This window comes from Ochlerotatus camptorhynchus, unplaced genomic scaffold, assembly GCF_037179485.1.
Source record: "Ochlerotatus camptorhynchus isolate MF236.1 unplaced genomic scaffold, CSIRO-AGI_Acam_v1.1 ptg000367l, whole genome shotgun sequence".
NCBI classification, from domain to species: Eukaryota; Metazoa; Arthropoda; class Insecta; order Diptera; family Culicidae; genus Ochlerotatus; species Ochlerotatus camptorhynchus.
In genome coordinates, this window is record NW_027040855.1 from 4,618,081 (window position 1) to 4,643,507 (window position 25,427).

General features: G+C 38.3%; 1 protein-coding gene across 1 annotated transcript in view; it reads right to left on the reverse strand.

The window, feature by feature from the left end:
* Positions 1–4,256: 4,256 nt before the first annotated feature.
* LOC135709864 (uncharacterized) overlaps positions 4,257–25,427 on the reverse strand; it is a 949,216-nt gene continuing 928,045 nt past the window's right edge. Inside the window, exons 23-25 of the mRNA XM_065232287.1 lie at positions 11,184–11,319; positions 10,418–11,092; positions 4,257–5,686 (exon numbers count right to left, since the gene is read on the reverse strand). Coding sequence (XP_065088359.1) covers positions 5,064–5,686; positions 10,418–11,092; positions 11,184–11,319 — 1,434 coding nt within the window. The 3' untranslated portion in view covers positions 4,257–5,063. The remainder of the gene's footprint in view (positions 5,687–10,417; positions 11,093–11,183; positions 11,320–25,427) is intronic.

Genomic DNA, 25,427 nt, shown 5'->3' on the forward strand with positions numbered 1-25,427 from the left:
TACATCTAAGAGGATGCACTTCAATCATCTCGAAAATCTCATGTAATTTTTAAGGCCACAAAAATAAACAAATGCGGTAAAGCAACGTAATATCATTTCATGCACTGTATTAGAGATAATTTTGTGGTTTTTGGCAAGTAATATTACACCATATTTTTGACACGATTGAAGTGCATTCACTTTGATGTGATATCAAAATTATTTTTTTGCTGTGAAGCTTACACAACATGATTACATGTATATGTGTTTCTTGGGATGGTGTACAGTTCGCATTTGAAAAACGTAAAGGACTTCGACAAGGTGACAGGCTTCAACATTCTAGCACGATCTTCATAAATCCAACCAGCTGACAGCGGTCCTTATTACCGATGCCAATTCACGGTGAAGTGACAACTTATCACTCACGGTGAAGTGATTCCCATTTGATTTACATGGCAGTCACTTCACCGTGAGTGACAAGTGATCACTTCACTTCGGTTTTTAACCGTGATGTGACACCCGTAATAAGGGCCAACGTTAGCATTATCGGAAGAACGTTCCAGGCGGTGACAGAGCAGTACACCACAATAAAACGTAAAGCAGATGAAGATTCTCATGTAAGGTGAATACGTCGAAGACTAATGGCGAATTCGCGTATTATTCAGTTCCAACCTGGATAGTTGGTGCCCGGGTCTGCTTGTTTTTTGACTAACATAAGTTTGATCTTTTGTTTTTAAAATCTTCCTCAGGTTGAGGTTTGCATTGACAAAAAGTTCGGTTTTGCATTGGGTTGGGGCTGGTTATAGCTCCGATAAAATACGAATTTGCTATAAGCATCTACTGACTGGAGAAACCAAGAGCCATAATGCTTAAATAGGCGGAAGAGTGATAATCGACGGATATGAGCTCAAGGCGATGGATGAATTTGTACCTCGGATCATTGATGATGTTGTATAACAACTGCAGTAGAAAAATTTGGCATTGCTGCCGGAAGTTGTGGTTACTACGGAATCCAGAACTATAAGATGGTTGGTATACTTCCCCCCATCTTAACCTTAACATGTAAAAGATGCTGCGGACAAAATATAGCCTCTGAACCAGCGTATCTAAGCTTCATTTGAGCGAATTTTTTCTTTATCTATGTGAATTTACTTTTGAGTAAAGCCTTTTATTCTGGAATTTGTTTTTTTTTTATGTTGTGTAATATGTTTTCATCTCCACAACTTAGTAAAAGTATCCTGAAATCATTACATCGTAAATAGAGTTAATATGAATCTGTTGTCGATGCGTTGATTCTCATTTTCAATCATTAATTGCCCATTTTGAACCACGTTAGACTCCTGTGCTACCAATAATTGCTCAGTAATATTTTTAAAACTTACTTATTTGAAAGCAGTGCACATAAAACAAATTTCTCTTACATTGAGGTTGGAATTAATACATCCTCTGTATATGTTTCATGCTACAAAACCTTCACGGGATGATTTTCCAGACGCAATGCATTTGGGGAAACAAACTTGGTTCGAAACGTAGGCTAAAATAAAAATTCCAAAATTATTTTAAAAATCTTTCGGTGGCCACATTACAGAACCTGTTCTTGTCGCGAAACATTGTTAATTCTGCATACTTTTCATGCAAATCTGTAATAAAATCTTACATTTCTCGGTTGGGTGCAAATTAGATTGGGTCATCGTTATATGGAAAAACGCAAAATTTACCTCACAAATCGAGAGCAACCCTTTTTTGGTTCCATTTGGAGTCGCACATAACTGTGCAAAATTTGGGGACGATTGGTTGAAACTCGGCTTTCCGCATTGCGTTTGAAATTAGTATGGGAATGCATTTTTATCCCTAGAGACCACAACTTAGCATGAACAGTGCCACTAAGTATGTACAAATATAGTCGAAGAAGTGCCTAACAACTTTGCCAAAGGAAGTACGGTGCTAGAATGTATCTAAAAAAGTTATAATTATCCAAATATTTATGGTTTGAATTAAACACCAAAAGTCTCTTAGTTGGAGAAGGGGGGGGGGGGGTTAATAATATACCCCGTCCTCCTCACTATTGGTTTCAAACTGAAATAACTTCGGAGTTTCTTATTTAATCGATTCGGTATGTTCAGGATGAATTATTCAAAAAAAAATTGCTAAATCTCATAAGCGTTATTAGAGAGTGGGTAGGGGGGGAGGGCAGTTTGTAAAACGAAAATTTGTTGTAGTGTAAATATTTAATATCCACTTGTCCGTACATTTGTTCGTGAGGAGATGTTTATTAATTGATTGCTAATGATTATTAGCAGCTGGAAAATTTTAAATTTCTCTACAAAGCTTTTATTTGAAATATTCGGGCCACCCGCATATAGAAAACACAGAAGTAGTCGTACGTCAAGAACCAAAAACAAGAAAAAACGAAAACTGTCTTCACCAGTTTCGTCTCAGACACAGGTACAGTCGGATTTCGCTACCTTAAGTGGGCTATGTTTCAGTTAGGCTCCCAAGCCAAACGTCACTTCTAACAGTGCTGATTCCTTTTCGAAATTTCGACCGGCTTCATGCAAAAACCGACAAACGAGTGGAGTAATGATACAGATTATTTCAATGCGATACAACGAGTTGCTTTCTTGATGGTTGTCAACGATATGGCTGAATGCGGGGTGAAGCTAATTTCCGACTAATCATGAAATCCACCCGAGACCTATAGTTCAACAGTAATATTTGCTTCAAGGGATAGAACAGCATCAAAAAGAGTACCCTGAGCAATCGTAGAATATATTGAAATTAAATATAATCATTACAATCCAATGACATTTGTGTGAATATATCTGACATTGTATATTGCACCAAAAGAGTAGGGAAAAGAATGGTAGTACTCGCTTTAAAACTGCTCTTATGAGATTAAGCAAATGTTTTTGAATAACCCATCTGAACAACTCGAGAGATGGGAAACTCCGAAGATATTTTAGTCTTTATCTTTACTTTCATTATTATAAGTGAGGGCTGGAAAGCATGCAGATGGCCCCCCATTAGACTGATGCAAAATTTGACTTTTTCGCTCCACAGTGCTTAAATGGGTTCAAATCGGGTCCTGATTAGCCTCCCAAAATTACAACTCATTTGGTTAGAAACAGGCTTCGCACAAGCCATTTGAAGTTTACATGTAAATTACTATGGGAAATCTCAACTTTTTGTTCATTGCCTTCTAGTATTTTTCCATATTGAGCTGCGAAACAGTTCTATAGCTATTTTTATAGAAAATTTTCTCAGCTACAACTTTGCTCAAGATTGTTTCTATGTAAAACGAGACAGGAAAAAGTTATTAATTATTTAAGAGATTGATAAACTTATGACATGATCAACAGCTGCTCTGTAGGCTACACTGTATTTTGCAGTGTTACATAGTAGCCATGATTTTTGTGTCCTATTCAACGCCGCAGAAACACCAATGTTGCCTGCTGAGCAGTTGCTTGAGCATGATCACATCAGCGCATTGAACCATTGATAACTTTCGATCCTTGCATTTAATCAAAAAGTGGTCTTGAGCATAGTTGTAGCTGGGAAAATTTCCTACAAGAACAGTTGAAAACTTTTGAAGCAGACCGATATGGTGAATTATTAGATAGACATGAACAAAAATCTTGGTTTTACCATAGTAATTCCCATACAAACTTCAAATGGTTTGTGCCATCTCAGTTTCTCACCAAATGGGTTCAAATTTTGAGAGGTTAGTCAGGATCCGATTTGGAATCGTTTAAGTATTGTGGAGCGAAAATTTCAAATTTTGCATCACTCTAGCCCCCCATATCTAACTACGCCTATTAAATGGGACACATGTTTTTGAATACATCTGAACTTTCCAACTTGACAATATCAGAAACACCAAAGTTTTACTTCCAGTTATATGAGTGAGGGGGACGGGGGTATAGTTAGCCCCCCCCCCTCATCTCTTAATATGCCTATGAGATTGAAAAATTGTTTTTGAACATTCCAAATCGATAAGATAAGAAACTCCGAAGTTATTTCAGTTTGAAACTTTACTTCTATTAATATGAGTGACCCCCCATCCCCCTCCAAATACGCATATGAGATAGATCTATTGTTTTTGAATTTTTCATCTGAACATACCAAACCGATAAAATAATTAACTTCCAAATTATTTCAGTTTGGAGTCTGACTTTCATTGGTACACCGGCAGTGTTGGTAGAAAATGGGATTTTTGACATTTAATTCGAAACATTGATATTTGAACAGCTATAACTTTGTTTAGGTGCATTCTAGCACAATAAATACTTGAGAAAAGTAGTTAGGCACTTCTTGGGCTATACTTGAACGTATTTAGATGCGTGGTTTGTGCAAAATTGTGGTCCCTAGTAATAAAGATGCAACCAAGTAGGTTTTCCCATCCTAATTTCCATACAAATTTTAAACGTAATGCGGAAAGCCCGGTCACAACCAATCGTCCCCAAATGTTGCACAGCTGTTTGGGACCCGAAATGGAACCAAAAAAACATTTTTCTGAAAAATGATCATGACCCATTCTAGTGCATATGCTAACAAAGTATAGTTTCCAAATAAATCATATGGCTGAAAAAAGCCTTTGTACCAAATCAAATCGTCATCTTTATGTAGAAAAAGCACTTAATTTAAATTGAAACCTAGATATGGTGGTTTTAAGCTGGCTATATGTTGTCATAAGATATCCATCGAGACAAGGAAGATAGTTTAGAATGAACCTGTCGTTTGTCCCATGACCAATTTTTGGTGTGTACACTGTACATTCTTTATTAGTAAAACCTGTGATACCTCTTCCAACTCGCCATATAAACTTAAAGCATGCTTTGGGATCTCTGTTCCATTTTTTATGATTTTTTGCTTGGATTCACATTTCTAGGTTATGTGTCAAAACATGGGTGGCAAGAAATTATCTCAAATCAAACATATACCTTCGCTAATGGACAGCCCTGAGTTCATAAACCTTCGCTTTCCCAAGCACCATGCAGCATACCAAACAGCACAATTTCCCCACTGCTGCGGGGTGATACCGGGCAAACCTTTAGAAAATACACCCACGTCGTCGCAGCGTACATTTAGCTATCTACTTCTTCAGACTCTTCGATTATTACTTCATGAACACTGTGGCATGTTGAAATCAGTGGCACTTTCTGCTGACAGGGTGGCGGTGGTGGTGGCATCGTGGCATGTGTCCCCACTGCCACTGCACCGCCACTGCTGGCATTATCGCTCGGTGGCCCTGCACTACTGCTACCGCTGTTACTGCTTCCACTAGCATTCACGTTGTTATTAGAACTACCACTAATATTATTACTACTACCACTACTACTATTACTAGTACTAGCACTGCCAGCAGTTGTTGGCCTCAGCTGGATGGGTACTACGGTAGGCACCTCAGAGGTACGATTCAGTAGATAGTCTAGATCGAGCGATATTCGATCCAGCATACCGTCGATGCGATCCGGATCATCGGTTCCGGTTACGGTTATCACCGGAGCAGCGGCAGAAGACACAGCTGGGTGCTGATTGGTGCCCACTACCGCCACTGGTGGTTGCTTCAGTATGCAGAGTGATGATGGGGGGGATGCAGCTGACAGTTGCGCACCGGATGATGGGTCCAGAACGGTTAGCTTGCTGCCACCGGCAGTGGCAGGATCGGAGATTCCCAGGCCTTTGCTTCGGATACCAATTATGCTGTCTGTTGCAGGGTGAAACAAAAAGAGAACGTTATTAACAAGCGGGGCATGTCGTTTTTAATCTGGCTTAATTTTGAATGTCGTCCTTTGCATGCCAAATTGCATTTTCTTTCGAAAGTATGGCGGTTGGCGAATTGGTTTTCTGTTGAGCATGTAAGAAAATGCTGTTGGTTTTACAATGTGGTTGGATTACGATTGCATGACAAAGGCTGGTTACAGGAGGTAAAAAGTTTCGGTTTCCAAGTTTTGCTGGAAAACAAAGCGAAGTGCAAAATGCCGGGATGTAGCGGTTGTGCATATAGGGTGTATATGTACTGCCGAGTGCCATTACCGCAGTATGCACTAATGAGATATCAAAAGAGGTAAAGTCAAAAGAAGACTCATTAAAATATGCTTACACAAGGCTGTGTGCAAATTTTGTTTGGTTGGATGATTTGGTTCGTAACAGAAAGGGTATTGCAGTCTACTGAATTTTATTTTAATTGTCAGAGCCGTGCTTGCATTGTTACGTGTTCATACCGTAGTGCATCGAATGCCAGATGTACATTCCAATCCGGACATTTATTTTTTAATGATATATGTATTGCTGTTACAGCTGAAAACTGGAAAAACGCACTAGCGAAGAAACTCTCGTTCTATAAGTTGTACATACTGTCGGAAGAAGTGCACTGTAATTGCACACTGATGTGCTATAATGCGCACTACTTCTGACACTATAAAGCAGCTCCACGCCAACTGGCAAACCGATTTTAGTTTTCCCTCGCCGAATTCCATGAAACTTCGTATAATTGTTCACTAGGGGCAATACATTTTAAAGATTTTTATACCTATGATTATTTTAACGCTTATTAAAAATGTTTACTTTTCTGAAATGGACACAATGATAATTTAAAAAAGACCATAATCTTAGCTCAACCAAGCTCGTTTATTTTCAGTTCATAAGATTATTTTATTAATTGAATTACAGTTTCCATTAGATTTTGGCAACAAGACTGTAATGTATTTAATTTACTTACGGTCTGCAGTTTAAAATCTTAACGTCTCTTTGATATTTTGCATGTGAGCATGACCAAATAATTAGGTTTGCCTCTCATCCTCCCTCTCCAACTGGGGAGTTTGGTAAAGAGCAACCCGATTACACTGAAAATGTATTTTCGTTATTTCTCTGAAAACCGTTTCGTAAAAATGAATATCGTACATACAACACATCTTTCATTATAAAATTACGAAACATTTGTTTTTCCTGTCATCTGGCGCAATGTCAATATTACGCTTTATTCGTATAATATACAAATACATCTTCGTACAATCAAACCAACAACTGCGCTTATTGTCTCCTAAAGTGCTGATTGTGTGTTGGAGATGGGATATTTTTTTTAGAAATATTGTCGGTTTGACCAATACATGCAAGCTACCACAATAAATCATCGCAGTGGTTTTATGTTAGAGAAAAAAAAAAATACATGCAAGCAGCAGAAAAAGCAAGAGAAATCGAAGTACCGCTCCATGAGTGATTCTTATTGCCTTTAGATTTACCTTTTCTCATAACACAGTTAGAGCAATGGATAAAGCACAGATCTGACGATCGCAAGGTTCATGATTCGAGTCCGGTCTGTTTCCACAACCAACACTTGTGGACCGCTGGTTGTGTGTAGCGATAGCGAGTGTGACAGTTTTAACGAAACTAGCTTCATACAATGTACAAATCCATTTCGTTGCAGAAAACAACGAATAAATTCGTAGAACAAACGAGTGATTTCGTTGTATAAACGAAATGTTATTTTCAGTGTAGTACCTTCCTCAAAGTTGTCCTTGCTTGTTTTCTACTCTCTATATGCAATTTTCACACTGCCGTACTCTAACGGAACTATTAATTATATACTTTCATCTCCTCATATATCGTATAAAAAATGACCACTTTAGTCTGTTATTTGAAATTAGCATTTTCAACTATGTAAATTGTTGACTTCCCGCAGAAGTAATACTAAACATACAGTCAAAGTACATAACTCTGGATGGGAGCATACCATCAATTACTGTCATTGGTCGAAAGGTACAGTAGCAGCACCTACCCGTGTCCCCTCGAGATTGTCAAGTCGACGATGACAGGAGCACATACCGTAGTAGAGGTAACAAAAGCTGCAATTTCCAAACCTTCGACTGGATGCCTTCCTTCAGATAACAACTGGAGTGCGGTAAAATTGGTAGAACTGTTTCAAACACATAGTCGGTACTTGAGCGTGTCGGTGATCATCTCTTTTTGCCCGCTGATTTCAAATAATATAGGTATAACAACAACAGAGATCATCATTAATGGCAATTGATGGCAAGATTCGACATAGTTCAATTGTTCTGAAACGTACTGTTTTGTTACAAGTACTCAACATCAGGTTAACTTTGACATAAAATTATGTTAACACATAGTAAGGCTTGAACTCGAAAAAAAAAATGCACCATTTTTATCCATGTGTAACTTTTTTATCCGTGGGTAAAAATTGATGAAAATCTGGGTATAACTAGTTTGGAGTGAATTGTTTACATGTGCAAAATTTCATAACAATTGGTTCAGTGGTTATTGAGATGTCATCGGAACAAGAAGAAAATCGCCGGAGAATTTTGTGCGCCGTCATGGAAAATCCGACTGCGACCATGAGATGGATCGGAAGACAACTGGGAATCACCCATACAACTGTGTCTCGGGTGGTAAAATCGTTTAAGGAGTGCCAGACGACCGAGCGGTGGGCTGGAAGTGGAAGAAAATCGAAGACAGCTGACCATGTGAAGGCCCGGAAGGTGTTGGATTATTTCAAGCGTAATCCGAACCTTTCGATTCATGACGCGGCTCTGAAGGCAAAGTGTACCGCCTGGTTCGTTCAGCAAACCATGAAACGAGCTGGGCTTCGTGTTTTCAAGGTCCGAAAGGCACCGAACCGGCGTGATCAACAAAACACGGCGGCCAAATCCCGCGCAAGGAAGCTGTATCGAGAGTGGTTAACGAAACCGATGTGTGATGTTATGGATGACGAAACCTACATCAAGGCAGACGCAAAGCAGATACCGGGGCTGGAGTTCTACGTTGCCAAATCACGGTTTGATGTTCCGGAAGACATAAGGAAGAAGAAAGTGGACAAATTCGCCAAAAAATGCTTGCTCTGGCAGGCCATATGCCAATGCGGTAAACTGAGTAAACCGTACATCACAATGGATACCATCAACAGCAAAATTTACCGCACCGAGTACCTCCAGAAGCGTCTATTGCACTTCCTGCGGTCCCACGGAGGTGAGACATTATTTTGGCCGAACCTGGCATCATGCCATTACGCGCGATCAACGTTGGATTGGTACAGAGACAATAACGTTGTTTTGTACCAAAAACCGCCAACCCCCCAAATTCACCAGAGATTCATCCGGTGGAAAGAAAATCGTCCAAGGTGCTTAAGAACGAGCTGGAGTTGAAGAAAGAATGGATGAAACTGACCAAAAAGGTCGGCTCCACCATTGCACAAAATGTAATGAGGGGTCTTAAGGGAAAGGTGCGGGATTTCAGCGATGGAAAGGAAATTGAATAAAGTAATTATGCCGAAACATAATCCATATGTATTAGTTCATTCCCTGAAAGTTTCAAGAAAATCCGACTTTAAATAAATTTTTGGCGAAAACTTTTGTCTGGTGCATTTTTTTTTTGAGTACAGGCCTTACAAGAGCTGCCAAATGCGTGTCGATTCTGTGGCTGTGGCACAACACGCCTGTCCCGTTGTCGTGAAGCGAGCTTGTTCGCAGCATCGCCACGCATTTAGCAGGTATGGTATTATAACTATTAATATATATTGTATTTCAAGATTTCATTTCCAGAATAAAAGTTCAAAGTGTAAGCATCTTAATTATTCTGTACTTACTTCAAAATATTTTACTCTTAATAATGAAAAACTGGATAAATTCTCAAAAACGGGAAGATTTAATTGGATGCGTCCAAAAAAACTGGAAACATCCAGTTGAAACTGGAATGTGGGCATCACTGGTTGTAGATACCTCCTGCTATGTAAACAAGTATTGGTAAATTACACAACTACTGATCCAAGAGTAGAAACTGTTAGATTCTAAATAAAATAGCTAAAAACGTTATCTTCCGTTTAATTTTGTATAATTTATGTTGGTATCCATCATAGATACGTATTTCGACTACCATGTTCAATCTTCATCAGTGTCATTCCTCCTAAAGACGAATCAAAATCAAATCCCCTTAAGTACTCATCTTCTAGGTAAAAAAGGTTAAGACCACAGGTATAAAAATGAAACTACAACGTGCCGAATCGGAACCTACCTAGCCTAACCAAAGATTTAAGTAAAGCAAAGGAGAAAAATCTATACATCTCTCTAATAAGGACAAATCTAAAAAGGATTGGTAGCCATTATAATGAAATAGTAAAACTCCCATGATTGTTTAGTGAAAGTAAGTATACCATAGCTTGAAACATTATTTGATTTCAATTTTAATTAGTTCACTCGAGAATTTATTTGTATACTAATGAAATCATTAGTCTGGCTAGTTTCTGAATTATAGCCATTTGTTTACATAATCAAACGAATTTTGGTGCAATAATTTTTCGGCACTTGATAAACAACACCCACCTCACCAACTTTTCCCTAATAAATAACTGTTTCGACTACACAATGCTACCGATACTGATTGATTTGATGAAAAACAGGAAAACAAAGCTTTATGAATAAATTACCTTGACCGACGCCTTTCAGTATGTCCAGACCTCCGACTCCGACAAATTCATTAGTCTCCTGCTGCTGCTGTTGAGTGACGTAGCACATTCCGGTGCCAGCACCGGTCTGAAGCGAGAAGGCATCCCGCAGACCACCCCCACTCGGACCTCCGCATGGCACCATCCCCACGATGGATTGCTGTTGCTGTTGTTGGTGCCAATCGAACTGACCTATCACACCACCAGATACTGAGGGAGGCACTGCTGACGTTGCTAAAATGCTAGGATTTTCCACCGGGAGTCCAACGGTTGTATGATGCTGTTGTCCCATCAGTTCGTAACAGCGTGTTTTTGTGTTGAAATTGCATAAACTAGCGGTTCCCGCCACCGCCGGAGAGGCCTCATACTCGTGGGCTACAATATTACAAATGGTGGCTGTGCCCGTTGGAATGCTACCGCCCAGATAGGTCTCTATGCTGTGACCGTCACCATGAATGCATGGCTCGATGGTGGTGATATGCGTGGGCAGCTGCGTTTGATGATGCTGTCCTTGCTGGACCATTTGTTGTTGATGCTGATGCTGCTGCTGTGACTGCTGTGAATGAGGCGAGGGCAGTATTGTCAGCGGAATTTTCGTTGTTTTTCCACCCGAAGGGAGACATTCATTATCCTTATCTAGATCTTGAGTTGTATAAACTGAAAAGATGAAATACAAAAAGGGGGTTGAGTAATTGATGGCACTGCATTGTCCAGCCCCGCTGCGGGGATTTGGTGGTTGAGAACTTACAACTTAACGGACTATTTATTGATCCCGAACAACAGTTGTCGTCTAAACTATTTTTGGTACTAGATTTACTACTGGTTGACTCCGATTCGTGCTTTACTTCAGCCTTTATCACGAAACTGAACAGGATACAGAATCCCTGCGGAAGGAAATTAAAAATAGAATGTTATCGTGAGTTAATCAATCAAGCTTGCAAATGCTCATTACCGCTAAAATGCTATTTATCAGATTTATGAATTTGTATTGACATGATACAAGAAGAGTAGTTGAAGTTGGTGTATAGCGCCCATTACACATATCAATATATTGACAATAAATTGACATACTGACAATATTATTGAAAAGGTGATATTGAAGACGATGATTGATGACAAGTATTGACGAAAAGCTGATTTTAATTTCACTTTGTCAATACTCAGAATGTATTGAAAAAAAGAAACATCAATTTTGCCATTGATATCATCGATATACAAATATTGACAACATTAATGGCAATACGTTAGAAGTCTTTTTTACCTCAATGTATTGAAGTCAATATTACTTGTCTCAATTTCCCCACACAAGAAACATGGATCAGCGAAAGAAAGTGTGTTTAGAGTTCATGTTTGCATTCGGGTCAAACAGAAACGATTGCTGAACTTGTATGTATTGAATATACTAGCTACACACTGAATTCGGTAAATTTTGTCGGGTTTTTGAACAGCTGAAAAAATTGGAAAAATTTCAAATGAGCGCTACTCGAAGGAAATCAATAAAATCGACAAATTGGTTTTGTATCGTTCAAAAGGGGTTAACTAGGTCCGAATATTTTCGGTATAAATTCCCTATTTTTTTTCACTTATTTGTAAACTTTTACCGAACAGTTCCGTAGTTCAAAAATTACCAAACAGCGGAGTCCTGGTTTAGTGGATATATATAGAAACCAACTTTCACCCAACATTTATTTATACTTGCGTATTTCAAATTAATTTTCAGGATTTTTAGAATAAATAGTGTTAAATAATGATCTATTCCAGGTCTACTCTTAAGTTCTCAGAATGATGTAAGAACTAGGTGATTAATTATAGCATCCAATCTTATTTTTGATATCACTGAACTCTCCTGTTTCGTTCGAACAATAATGTTTACCTAATGTTACCCATACATATAGGGGGTTATTCCGAGAGTCGAAGTGATTTTTGTCACTAGTGAAGTGAGATGCAAATCAAATGGAGAGTCACGTTACCCTAGGGGCACGCAATAACCTTTAAGTCCAACGCAGGCAACAAATTAATTCCATTAACTACTGTTTCAATTACAATAATGACACAATATTGAACATTAACTACTTTTTAACTCCATTAATTATAGTCGAAGTTTCGTAATTAAAGTACATTTATTACATTTTCAATACTTTTAATTACATTAATTACGGATAGATAGTTTTAATTACCGTCAGTACTAATTACTTAAAGTACTTTTGATTGCATTTTAACTTTAACGCACCGGTTCTTTGTAGTGCGTGCCCCTCGACGTTACCACGACGTGACTTTTCTTACGTCACTAGAGACAAAAGGCACTTTGACTCTCGGAGTAACCCCCATAATGCTTAGTTTTACCATAATGATACACTTGTTTTATCATGATGAAAATCTTCTTATACGTTCTGGCAAACTACTATTGATGATTATTAAAGTCAACTAATGTGATATGTGATATAAACTGTATTAATGACCACACATATAGTTTATTAATTAACATAGGATGTCACGTGAGCGTCGGTTATTCTGGGTGAGCTGTAAATCCACGGATTTATCATTCATATTGGTATTATTGGTATACCAAATGTTGTAACTTTTTGACAGGACACAGAAAATACACAGGACATGTACTTCCAAATTGATCGAATTTAATCAAATCGATTGTCGAGTGCACGGAATTACTACACATGTGGAATACCCCACGTTAACGGTACGCAGCTTCCCAAATAGAAACTATCATGCTGATGTTTTGGTAAACATTCATAAATGAAAATCATGCATAATAATAATTAATTTACGGTACATGTAGGTATGTGAAACGCTGATAGTATTTATTTTATTTTAAAGTAAAAAAATAACATGATTATGCTTGTGATTTTGTAGAAAATGTACATCCATACAAACGAAGCCAGGTGACTGTAAAAAGATACAGTTTTTATTTAGTATAAAATCGATTGCATATCACACACGAAAATTTAAACAAATGGCAACACTGCATACCTCGCTGCATGCTCAAAGGTGCTTTGTGAGTCAGTCGATCTAAATGACGTACGTTCTCCCTCCTCTAGGGAAGGGAAGAATATTGATAAAGAGAAATGAAAATCAGTTGTTCAACAATACTCTTCATCAATCCATCGTCATCAATATTACCTTTTCAATAATATTGTCAGTATGTCAATTTTCTGTCAATATATTGACCCGTGTAACGAGCGCTTTGGCGTATTGTCATTGATGTTGTCAATATTTATGTATTGATAATATTGTAAGGAAAATTGACAATACAATGTTTGTCAATATATTGACATGTGTAATGGGCGCTTATGACACATAAAACCTGTCAATTAAGCTTTCAGAGGGTCACAATATAGCGATTAGCTGTAACGATGAGTGAGCAATCAGCGATAATAAAATCTCTAATTATAACCTTATGATAGCAAAATTGATAAACTTTGTGTCATACACAAATTTCAACTCTTCTTCTTACTTCTTTCAAATAAAGATCATTAAAGTATCTCATAGTTTCAAAATAACGAAAAATAGCATTTTAGTTGTTATGAAAATTTACAAGCATGGATTCAATAGTTACACACTACACTGATCAGCACAGGTATGGCGGCCTTGAAAGAATCATTCTATCTACAATCGTGATAGAAAACACTTGTGAATAGATCTCTTCGTTTTTCGTTAAATGATCTAAGCTGTATCCGAGGGAACCTTATTTGTTATAATATACTATAAAATACACTAGGGTTAGAGTTGAAGATTAGATCTCATTGCCGATAGACGTTTTGTTCGATCGCTGCGTTGTTTTTTTCGGTTGCTTTTGATAGCTATAAAGTACGGTGAAATGTCGAGTGTAGTAGCCGTCACGAATACAATTGCGTTCATATTCCCGAATAATGCTGCCCAGCCAACTCTACCGGAGATGGTCCGCTTCGTGAAAGGCCTCACCGGTGATCAGGGAAAAATGGACACGGCGTATAAGAATGCTGAGGAGAGGACGGTATTCATTAAGTACAAGTCCGAGGAAGGCATGAGGGAAGCCCTCTCTTGTAACGATGAAAGGAAAACGTTCCATTATTCTAATGGAACACAAGTGGAGGTTTGCATGTCGGTAGCGGGTTGTAACATCCAGTACGTACGGGTGTTTGACCTACCGCCGGAGGTATCCGATCGTGATCTTGCTGCTGAACTAATCAAATTTGGGAAAATTAAGCGCTGTGTGCGGGAAAAGTATCCATCCGAATATCAACTGGATTTGTTCACTGGTGTCCGCGGAATTTACATGGATGTGGAGAAAGAAATTCCACCAGCGCTCTACTTCCTTAGCAGAAGAGGAAGAATTTTCTACAGTGGAAATAAATTGAAATGCTTTGCTTGTAGACAAGAGGGACATCAAAAAAAGTCTTGCGGAAGGAGGAACGTAAAAATAACAAGAGACACAGGAGCAGGTGTCGAAAAAAAAAAAAGACGGGAAAAACACATTCGCTGCCGTTCTCGCAGGAACGAGTTCGTCAGAAAATGTCGAGAAGCAGGCAATAGATTTGGAAATAAAGATGCTGGAGGAGGAAGAAGAAGAAGAAGAAATCGGTACAACACTGGAGGCTGAATTGGATCACGGAAAACAGCAGAACAATCAACACAACCAGCAGCAGCAGCAGAAGCAACCGGTATTACACTACCAACCGCAAAAGCAGCAAAAGATTGGAAACTGGACTGAGCACGTTCAACTGCATACAAAGCTGCTGAAGCAACAGCAGAAACAACAGAAGTATACCAATGATAATTCACCGCCCAGGAAGACCTTACGTCCCAGCTCTTCACGTTCGGGTACCGGATCAGATTAGTTTTAATAATTCAAATGAATTGTAATTATTCATTCTCTTGACTCTTGGCTCCGTAGAGTTTTAATTAACAGTTGAGCCTTACAAATAAATTAAATGGATAAAAAAAAAACACTAGGGTTAGTTCGCCAGTTTTTGGACCTGTCTTAAATTTCACACTTTTAAGTTATTCACAAAATTCATTTCGATACAAGCTTGTTGATTATATCTCAAGTAACATTGGAAGTTTTATTAAAGCTTTACAGCATTTTATATGTCTAAATTGACGCTGTTGGGGGAGTTTGCTCGGCACTTGGAGCATTATGATTATTTTAAAATAATCGAGAGTTAATTTGTTTATTTATTCCAAGCAGAGTGCTTGCCTACGCTATTCTAAATAAAAAAAATAGTGGTAGCAGTTTTTTAAATGGTTATTTTGTTAATTGCTGTTTATTGAAAAGTTACAAAAATTTCCATTCTTTTTGTACCAAACTAATAAGTAAATAAAGTTTGAATGACATAGTGATAAGCTTAAATTTCACGTCAGCTAGCAACTTGAAAGAAATGTTGTGTACAAAGATGGATGGTTGCATATAATATTTGGAATATTCCTTATAATCTCATAACTTAACACGATCTAAATTGTAAACTTGTACGATTTATGACGCTCTATTTATCTGCATAGTTATAACATAAATTTACACTACCTTTTCAAACTGTGTATTATTAAAAATTAGTTGAATCGTTCGTTGTCTTTTAGTATCCTCTTTGATTATTATGCATTTCATAAAGGTCGTCTCAAAGCTCTACATACATTTGCGGATGCTGTATCATAGCATGTTCCAAGATTTTAATCACAGTATAGTCTGGAACGCGTAAACATTGGTCAACTTCAAGTTGATGTATTTCTGTTTAAAAAACCCCTGAAATGCTGCATTTGGCAGTTGAGTAAATATACAATGGTTGCTATGATGAGTTTTCACCGTTTGCTCTCCAGTTTTCAAAATGACGTCCAAGCAAGAGGAGCAGCGTGTCAAAATTTTGCTCGCGCAGCAAGAGAATCCGACGTTCTCATACGCCAAGTTGGAAAAATTGCTGGATGTGGCCAAATCGACCGTGACTTACGTTTTAAAAGCGTTTGGGGAGCGTCTGTCGACCACCAGGAAGCCTGGAAGCGGCGGTAATCGTAATCCGGACGTGGCAGCGATGACGAAGAAGGTGGCGGTGAAATATAAGCGGAATCCTAACTTCTCCATCTGGGACGTCGCTGGCAAGCTCAATGTCTCCCATACAACTATGCAGCGGGCCAAGAAACGTGCCGGGTTGTCGACGTTTAAGAAGGTGAAGGTGGCGAACCGAGATTACAAACAAAACACGTCGGTAAAGCAGCGGTTTCGAAAGCTTTATACGAATCTGCTTACAAAGTTCGACTATGTCGTCATGGACGACGAAACTTATGTGAAGGCGGATTTCAAGCAGCTTCAGGGACAGGAGTTTTATACCGCATCAGGAAAAGGAAAGGTGGCTGAAATGTTCAAAACCATCAAACTATCTAAGATCTCGATCCCTCCTGGCAGGCCATATGCGCGTGTGGTCTAAAAAGCGGCATTTTCATTACTACGAAAACCATTAATCAAGAGATCTACGTCCAGGAGTGCTTGGAAAAGTGGCTGCTACCATTCCTAAAACAACATAATAGACCTGTGCTGTTCTGGCCGGACTTGGCGAGCTGCCACTATGAGAAAAAGGCAATCGAGTGGTACGATGCGAACAACGTGGTTGTGGTACCCAAAGACCACAACCCTCCCAATAGCTCAGAACTCCACCCTATCGAACGGTATTGGGCCTTGGTCAAACGGTATCTAAAAAAAAACTTATAAATCCACGGAAAACGATTAGCAGTTTAAATCTAACTGGCGTTCGGCGGTGGTGGTCGATGAGACCACTGTGCAAAATTTAATGGAGGGGTTAAGCGGAAGGCACGGCAGTTCGATAGTTTTTCCTTTACATATATGAATTGAACTACCAAAGGAAAAATAAGAAGATTTTGGTGATATGAAATTTGACAGAAAGAAAAGGTTTTTTTTCCAACCAATTTTTGTGCGTTCCAGTCTTTAGGCTACTTGGAAATAAATAGTTAAATGTTCCTGATGAACGTCCACATCTTAGTGGAATAACTGTCTAAAAGAGAGAGAGGGAAATATTAGTAATTTTCATTTAATTCCACTAGCAAATAAGGCAGTGGGGGGCCTCCCTTAGCTCAGTCGGTAAAGGCTCAGCTACAAAGCAAGACCATGCTGGAGGTGGCTGGGTTCAATTCCCGGTCCGGTCTAGGAATTTTTCGGGTTGGAAAATTTCTCGACTTCCCTGGGCATAGAAGTATGATTGGACTTGCCACACAATTATACCAATGCAAAAACGGTACAGGCATCGAAAGCTCTCAATTAATAACTGTGGAAGTGCATCTAGAACACTAAGTTGAGAGCACGCAATAAGATAATATGCGATATGCAATAAGCTTGAAATGCGAAGAAGAAGAAGACGAAATAAGGTAGTGGAATTAAATGGAACTTACAAAAAGAGATGAACTAGCCTTCGGTTAGAAATCTTTATCATAATGTAAAAAAAAAAGAAATTACAGATTCTTCTCTCTCTCTTTATAGTTAAATGTTTTAACATAATTTATTAATGTGTAATGTCAAACAATAAATGTTATAAAAACAAACAAACAGTGACTATACAATGATGGCAATAAAATTGTTTTCTTCATGTTCATCCAGTGTTGGGAAAATATCAAAAAATCAAATCTCACCAACGCCCAAGATCACGCTTGATTTTCGTAGACAAAAATCAACAAGCAAACAACTTTCGGTTGATTTTGCAAGCTGTGATATCGCAGCTCGGAATATCAAGCTAAAAAAACTGACCATCTACAAATCTCACCAAACTGTGGTGAGATTGAGTTTAATGATTTTTGCTTTACACCCGAATGCAACCGAAACTTCGATAATGGCTTGCAGCAGTCCCTTCGTGTCTGCCGTCGGTGAAGATTAAAAGAGATAGCAAACTATGCTTTTTCTTTCTAAGAAAACGATGTGCAATGGAATCATGTTTGTGTCGAGTCAACTCTCAGCTTGATTTTTGAACGTTGTGAATAGTCTAGCAATATCAAAGGAGCTTGTAAAATCAATATCAAGCATGATATTTTGTTCCAATATCACGCGTGATGTGGCGAGCGCATGAGAGCGGAAAAATATCAATTGATTTCTGATTTTGCCAACACTGTGTTCATCTATATCATGCAAGTATTACTCATCACTACAATATACTATTAACCGGCTTGTTTCGAGATGCTCTTAGGCTGCCAATAAGTTGATCAGACGATTCCAGCAATTTATTTGTTTATTTCGTCAATCAACGTAAACTAGTACATATTCGAATACAGTTTTGTTTTCTTAAATTTAGTTATTTATTTCGTCAACTTTGGGCAAAAGATTAAAAGTATAATTTTGTCTTTAAAAAAAATTAAGCATTGTCAGCTTTCCTATTTTTTTATGAGTTATAATGCCTAATGGAGTAAAAATATTGTTTTAGTTTATGCCGAGACATTGTAAAGTCAATGGTTTCGCAGTATTGATTGTAGGAGGCCATCATACGGTTTAATGGCCCATATTTTGCATAATTTGTGCGATGATGTTTTAAGGCAAATAAATTTCGATTTCGGAGTTGCCGAGTAGGTGCATGGAAATTTGATTTTGATAAAAGTTCTGTGGAGTCAATGCACTGCGAAACGATATCGTTTACAAATGAAAGCATATTCACGACGCTCTTTTAATGTTTGTATGTTTATAAGCATGCAGCGTGCTTCATATGATGCAAGAGGAAATGATATCCAACCTTATTTACGAAGAGCGTATAATAGAAATTGTTTTTGTACGGATTCTAATCTTTCTTCGTGCGTGATTGAAAAAGGAGACCATACAATGCTGCAATATTCCAGTATTGACCTTACATAGGCGATATATAGTGTTTTAATTGCGTATGGGTCCTGAAAGTTATAGCAAAAGCGCTTGATAAAGCCTAGCATGTTATTTGCCCTGTGAATAATTGTGTTGTAATGGTATATGAAAGGTTTAGAGTCTAAGATAATTCCTAAATCCCTAACTCTTTCACATGTTTCTTCATTTTGATTTCCTCGTGCAATTGAAATATTTGAAGTTGTTCTTTTCCTGCTGAATGATATTAAGTTACATTTTTTTACATTCAATTTTAGTAGACTTTTTTTGCACCATATGTAGAATATGTGTATATCATTCCGGAATACAATTGATGACTTCTTCATTTCTTATTTCCAAATAGAGCTTCATGTCGTCGGCATAAATAAGCAATTTAGGTTTTTTGAGAATGAAAGAAATGTCGTTTACGTATAGAATAAAAAGAAGAGGTCTCAAATGAGAGCCTTGGGGGACGCCTGAAGTGACTTGAATTGGACTCGATTTCTTTCCGTTGAATTTAATTATTTGTTGGCGGTTAGTTAAATATGATTCAAGCCATTTTAGGAGCCCTGACGCAATTTAAAAAGTAGCATTGGTGTGTCTATGCGGTCAAATGCCTAGCTAAACTCTGTATACAGAGCTTCTACGTGGTTTCCATTATCCATTGCAGTCAATGAATAGTCTATAAATTCAAGTAAATTTGTCGAGGTCGAGCGTGAGCATGTCAGTAATTCTATTTTTGATTTGGAGAAATAATTTTTCGTTGACAATTGCCTCGAAAAGTTTAGGAATGCAAGAGATAATGGCTATACCACGATAATTACGTACGTCAAATTCATAGCTTTTTAAAAATTATTTTGAATCAACATGCATTATCATCAAATTAATTGTACGATCGTCTTTAACAATGGTTTGTTGTGATGCAAGGGGCGCGGTGGCCTAGTGATTACCGTTTCTGCTTACTGGACAATTAACCATGGGTTTTATCCCAGGTCCCTTTACATGACTGAGCCTTGTAATCCTTGTAATGATTTCAGAAAACAATTTCATTCTATCAAAACTATGATCGCATCACTTATCAAGGTGAATCCTAAGAAAAAGAACCATACAAACTATCACAATCTTCCATTCTGTGCCATGTGTGGTGACGCAGAGGTAAACACGGTCCCCAAAACAACAAAGGTTATTCTAATATTCCTTCCCCATTCCCACTCGATTGCACAGCAAATCCCATCCCTTTCTGAATGGGCCTTCATTGTGTAATTTTGCTGATTTTGATCAATCACATAGAAACAATCATTGATATCTGCATTCAGTCTAAACTTATTTAAGCAGTTTAAAACTCGCTGTTTCTCTCTGCTCATTAGGTTTGAGACCTGGACTATGCTCGTGGAGGATAAACGTGCCCTTGGTGTTTTCGAACGGAAGGTGTTGCGTACTATCTACGGTGGAGTGCAGATGGATGACGGAACGTGGAGGAAGCTGCTGGGAGAACCATCCATCGTCCACATTGCAAAAATTGGGCGACTACGGTGGACTGGGCACGTTGTAAGAATGCCGCACGAAGACCCAGTGAAAATGGTTCTCGAAAGCGACCCACGACTACGAGGATGGCGAAGTGTGGCCATGGATCAAGTAGAGTGGAGACGACTTCTTCGGATAGTAGAGGACAAAAAGGTGGTGGTGGTGTGTGTGGTGTGGTGTTTAACCCCACTAAGTGTTCAGTGATCACTTTTACTCGGAAGATAGAACCAACCACATTTGACTTCGAACTTATAGGCACTGTAATCGAATGTGAAAGATCTAGGTGTTATTCTGGATTCTTAACTTCCGTACAAGCAGCACTTCTCGTACGTTGTCGACAAGGCGTCTAAGACATTGGGCTTTATCTTCAGGATAGCAAAGAATTTCTCCGACATCTACTGTTTGAAGTCACTGTACTGTTCCTTGGTGCGATCCATTCTAGAATACTGTTCTGTGGTCTGGAGTCCAAACTACAACAATGGTGCTGAGAGAGTGGAGTCCGTTCAACGCTGTTTTATTTGGTTTACTCTGTGGAAGCTGCCTTGGAGAGACCCATTTCATTTGCCCAGCTGATTGATCTGGAGCCTCTTCGAACTAGAAGAAATACTTCTAGAGTCCTGTTCATCATGAATGGTGCAATAGGTGGGCTGCTACGAGTATTTAATCGAGTCTATAGCATCTTCTATTTCCATCTGCCTCGACAGCTGCTACGAAAATACTTCTCATCGTTCTTTTCTGGCAGAGTTGGTGAATAATCGGGTCAATCGTATGTTTTATTTATGTATTTTATTCTTTATTTTTAATCTTCACTCTACCTATATAAGTTACTTAAATCATCATTGGGGCTTTTGTCTATTCGACTTTTTGTACCTTCAACCTTTAATTCTTTCGACCTTTTGTCATTTGACGTTTTGTCTATACACCTTTTGACATATATTACAGGACGGTTCAGATCGATTCGTCTCAATTTTGCTAAAAAGTGGGTTTACTGAAAAGTGAGTTGAATTTTCCGGGGTTTGCAGGACAAACTTCACGAATATGAGGATAATCGATAAAGAGCAGCATACATGTTCTATTGAAAATTAGGCAACTTTTATTTGACTAGCTATGGTTTTATAGCAGTTTATGTTACACAATTCTATTAATTTGTCTAACTTGGGTATTATACTCCTAGACAGAGGAAAATTTTCAAGGATTTTCATATTCGAGAACATTTTTGTGTGAATAAAACAGCAAAAAGGTTACCTTCCATTTAATTCCACTTAATTAATTTTGGTATTCATGACAGATACGTATTTCGACTACAATGTGCAGTCTTCATCAGTGTCATTCCCACTAAAGAACTTATCAAAACCTAGCCCCCTAGGTAAAACTGTCAAGATCACAGGCACAGATAAACAGACATAACAGTCACAATCACATTCATCGCAAATAATGTTTTAGTTGGGAATGTGCTTGCATTTGTCATGGTGGCGCCACTGAAGCATTGAGCAAGCCACCACATTTCGAACTTATCAGTGATGCCAGTTCTTTTTCACGTCTAGTTAGTAGATTTCAGCTCTTTAAAAGGGTTTAGGGGATCAAGGCATCTCACTGGAGACACATACCACATCGGAGGAATACAAAAATAAAGTTGTTGAATATTACATCAAAACTGCTGCGCATTAGTCATTCCGTTCCTAACATTACGTTGTACGATGTACACAGAATTCGAGAACAAATCATGTTGATGACTGTAATATTCTATCAACTTTTACCAGTTATTGATGTTCAATATTTCACCATGAATGTCATTGATTGATACATATTACATTGACACATCTACATTTAGGAAGGGCACTTATAAGTGATGCATTACCTCGTTTAAAATCTTGTTTCCAGCCAGTGTTGGAAAAGTTCGCGATATTTCATGAAGTTCACCAAGGGAAAAGTTCGTGAGTCATAGTGAGTTTTCGTGAACTTTTCCATCACTGTTTCCAGCTAAAGAAAAAGCACAATAAACAAACAAAACATATCCCTAAAAAAAGTCTTAGCTTCTGTGAATTTTTCCTACGGATCCGTATTTCTGCAGAATTCAATCAATTCTATAGATCTACGGAAAATTTCTTAGAACCGACAAAACTGACTTCCATCTGTTTTGTTTTTATTCAACACAGCTGACGCGTGGACAGAACGAGGGAAAAGCAACTAGTGAAAAAATTGCATGAGCGAGAGATGCTGCGGTTGCAAAACAATGCTTGGTAATGTGGATGATAGATGGTGCTAGTGCGCATACAAAATACGATTGACGATATTTTTCTTCCAAGTTATAAGTCTGTTTATCTGTGTCACAGGTATAAAAATGAAACTACAATGTGTACAATCGGAACCTACCTGAATAAAAAACAAGATTTAAGTAAACTAAAGGAGAAAAATCGATACAAATCTCTAATAAGGAAAAACCCTGGAGATTTTTCTGGTTTTTCACAGCTTTTGCCCGGAAAATTCAACGACTGTGAAAGATTCCCAATTAAGGGAAAATCGCTTTATTTGAAGAGACATATTCTAAATTCATTTGCTAAATTCCATGTTTGTTGACAAAAGGTTACACAAGCTCTGAAGTTTGCCCAGATAATAGCCCTCTCAGTCAGATAACCTTGTGCCTCGAAGCGCCTATCTCGCGCACCAGAATATAGGTCATTTCACAAATGAATGTTCTTGTCATCTGCCACTGTACAGTAATGGTCGGATCACTTGGTTTAATCTCCCAAAATATGATTCTTTCGAAAACGGTTTGAATGAAACTTCCTATCAGTTGACTGCTTGGTTGATCTTTCCATTTAGAAAAAGCTTTTCATTTGTAAATGGATAAAGCAAATTTATGTGCCAAGTTTGCTTCGCCGCATCCGAGTCAAAATACCTGCACAATGTGATCTTCTCATGAAGATGCGGGTTTGCTTTTCCCACGAACGAGTTCGACTCGAAAAGGCTCATAACTGATGAAAATTTGTTCTGGGAGGTTGGATAACAATTTCTATTTGTGAGTAACAAGCGAAGGATAAAATCAATCAGCAAGTATAAGCAGGAAATGCTTTCAAAACGTCTTTTGCTCTCGGCAAGAAAATTACAAAAGCGGATCTTCTTTTGAAAAGGGTCCTTTCATCTTGCATCGACGTCGGCATGCTCTTCGGGGGGTACATTGCGAGAATATTATTTCGACGGGGCAGATTTAATCTCCAAATTGCATTTCAATATAGTGAATTTTCAGATAAATAAAAGAACAGGCTCCGTAAGTACCTTGTGAGCCACGTACAAGCAAATATGAAGTATGTGCTGCTGCTGGAATGAGTTTGCTTCAGAGAAATGAAGTGCACACCACCGGATTGGTATAAATAATCGAAATAAAGAGCTTATTTTAGTGCAAAATATTCATTTCACGTAAATGCTTTGGAGAGTTGAAATGACAAAAAAAAACTACATACGGCCGATGAGAGTAACTCAGTTGCTAAGTCGAATTCAACTAAAAAATTACAAAAAGTGGGGTAACTCATTTAGTCAGTAAAATTTTCCACACTTTTCCCGGAAAATATACTTAAATATGAGGAAAACCAACTAAAATTTTACTCAGTCTAGCATACTAACAGACTGAGTGAAATATCGCTCGAGTTTCCTCATATTCTAGAAGGTTTTTCTAGAAAATCGAATCATCCACTGAGTAACCTCACTTTTTACTGTTTTGTGTAAAATTCAACTCAATTTTGAGTTGCTCTCATTGGTCGTGCAGGAAAGTAGTGGAATACAACTCCGTAATCCTCGGCACGTGGGGGCTTCATAGGAACAAGGTGCAGATTTCCTATTTTCCGTTTTCTTTCGCTTTTTTTTGCTATACATAAAGCAAGCATTTACACTGATGATGATGGTGATTTCTTCGTTGCATAGAACGTTGCAACGAGGTGAAGCTCTGCTCTACTATAATAAACAGTGAGTATTGGAGGTGGAATGAACCGTTGTATACTTGTTTGGTTCAGCATTCTCTACATCCTGCGCGATTGCCGATTGCTATTACTGTACAATCACCGACCGACGCGGGAGTACTCAAATAGACGTACAAACATACGCTTTTCTGTAGTCGATAGTCGATAGAAGGTACCTTTGGTGCACTACAGATCCCGGCACAAATCACGTCACTGCTGTTATTGGATCGGAAAGGCAGAAATCCGGCCGGTGCACCGCCCTCACCGTTGTAAGGGTGAACCAGTCAGTGAAAGGAGGTGATGCACACTTTCCGATGATTATGGGGAGCTCTGTTCAGAATGTGAGCAGCATTCCGAAAAGTTTCAATCACGGGTCTGTGCAGATTTGTTCTGATTTTTACGATTGTGTTTAGTTTCAATGCTTGTCCTAATGCTGCCATTTATGCATGTACCTTACCAGCTGATCGTTCGTAGAATTCTTTGGCTTCTTAACACTGATAAACCTAACGAAGGAAGATGAAACTGGTATTTTTAAATCGTTCAGCTTTTCTACAGCAAAGGTCCCATTCGCTCGAATCTGCAGAATTTTGTACGGAATTCATTCAGATTTCATCAGTTCACTTGTTACAGTCACTACCCGAGCAAAGTTAAATAACAACCTCATATCATCTAGATAATAAGCCTTGTACATGAATATATAAGACCCGATGAC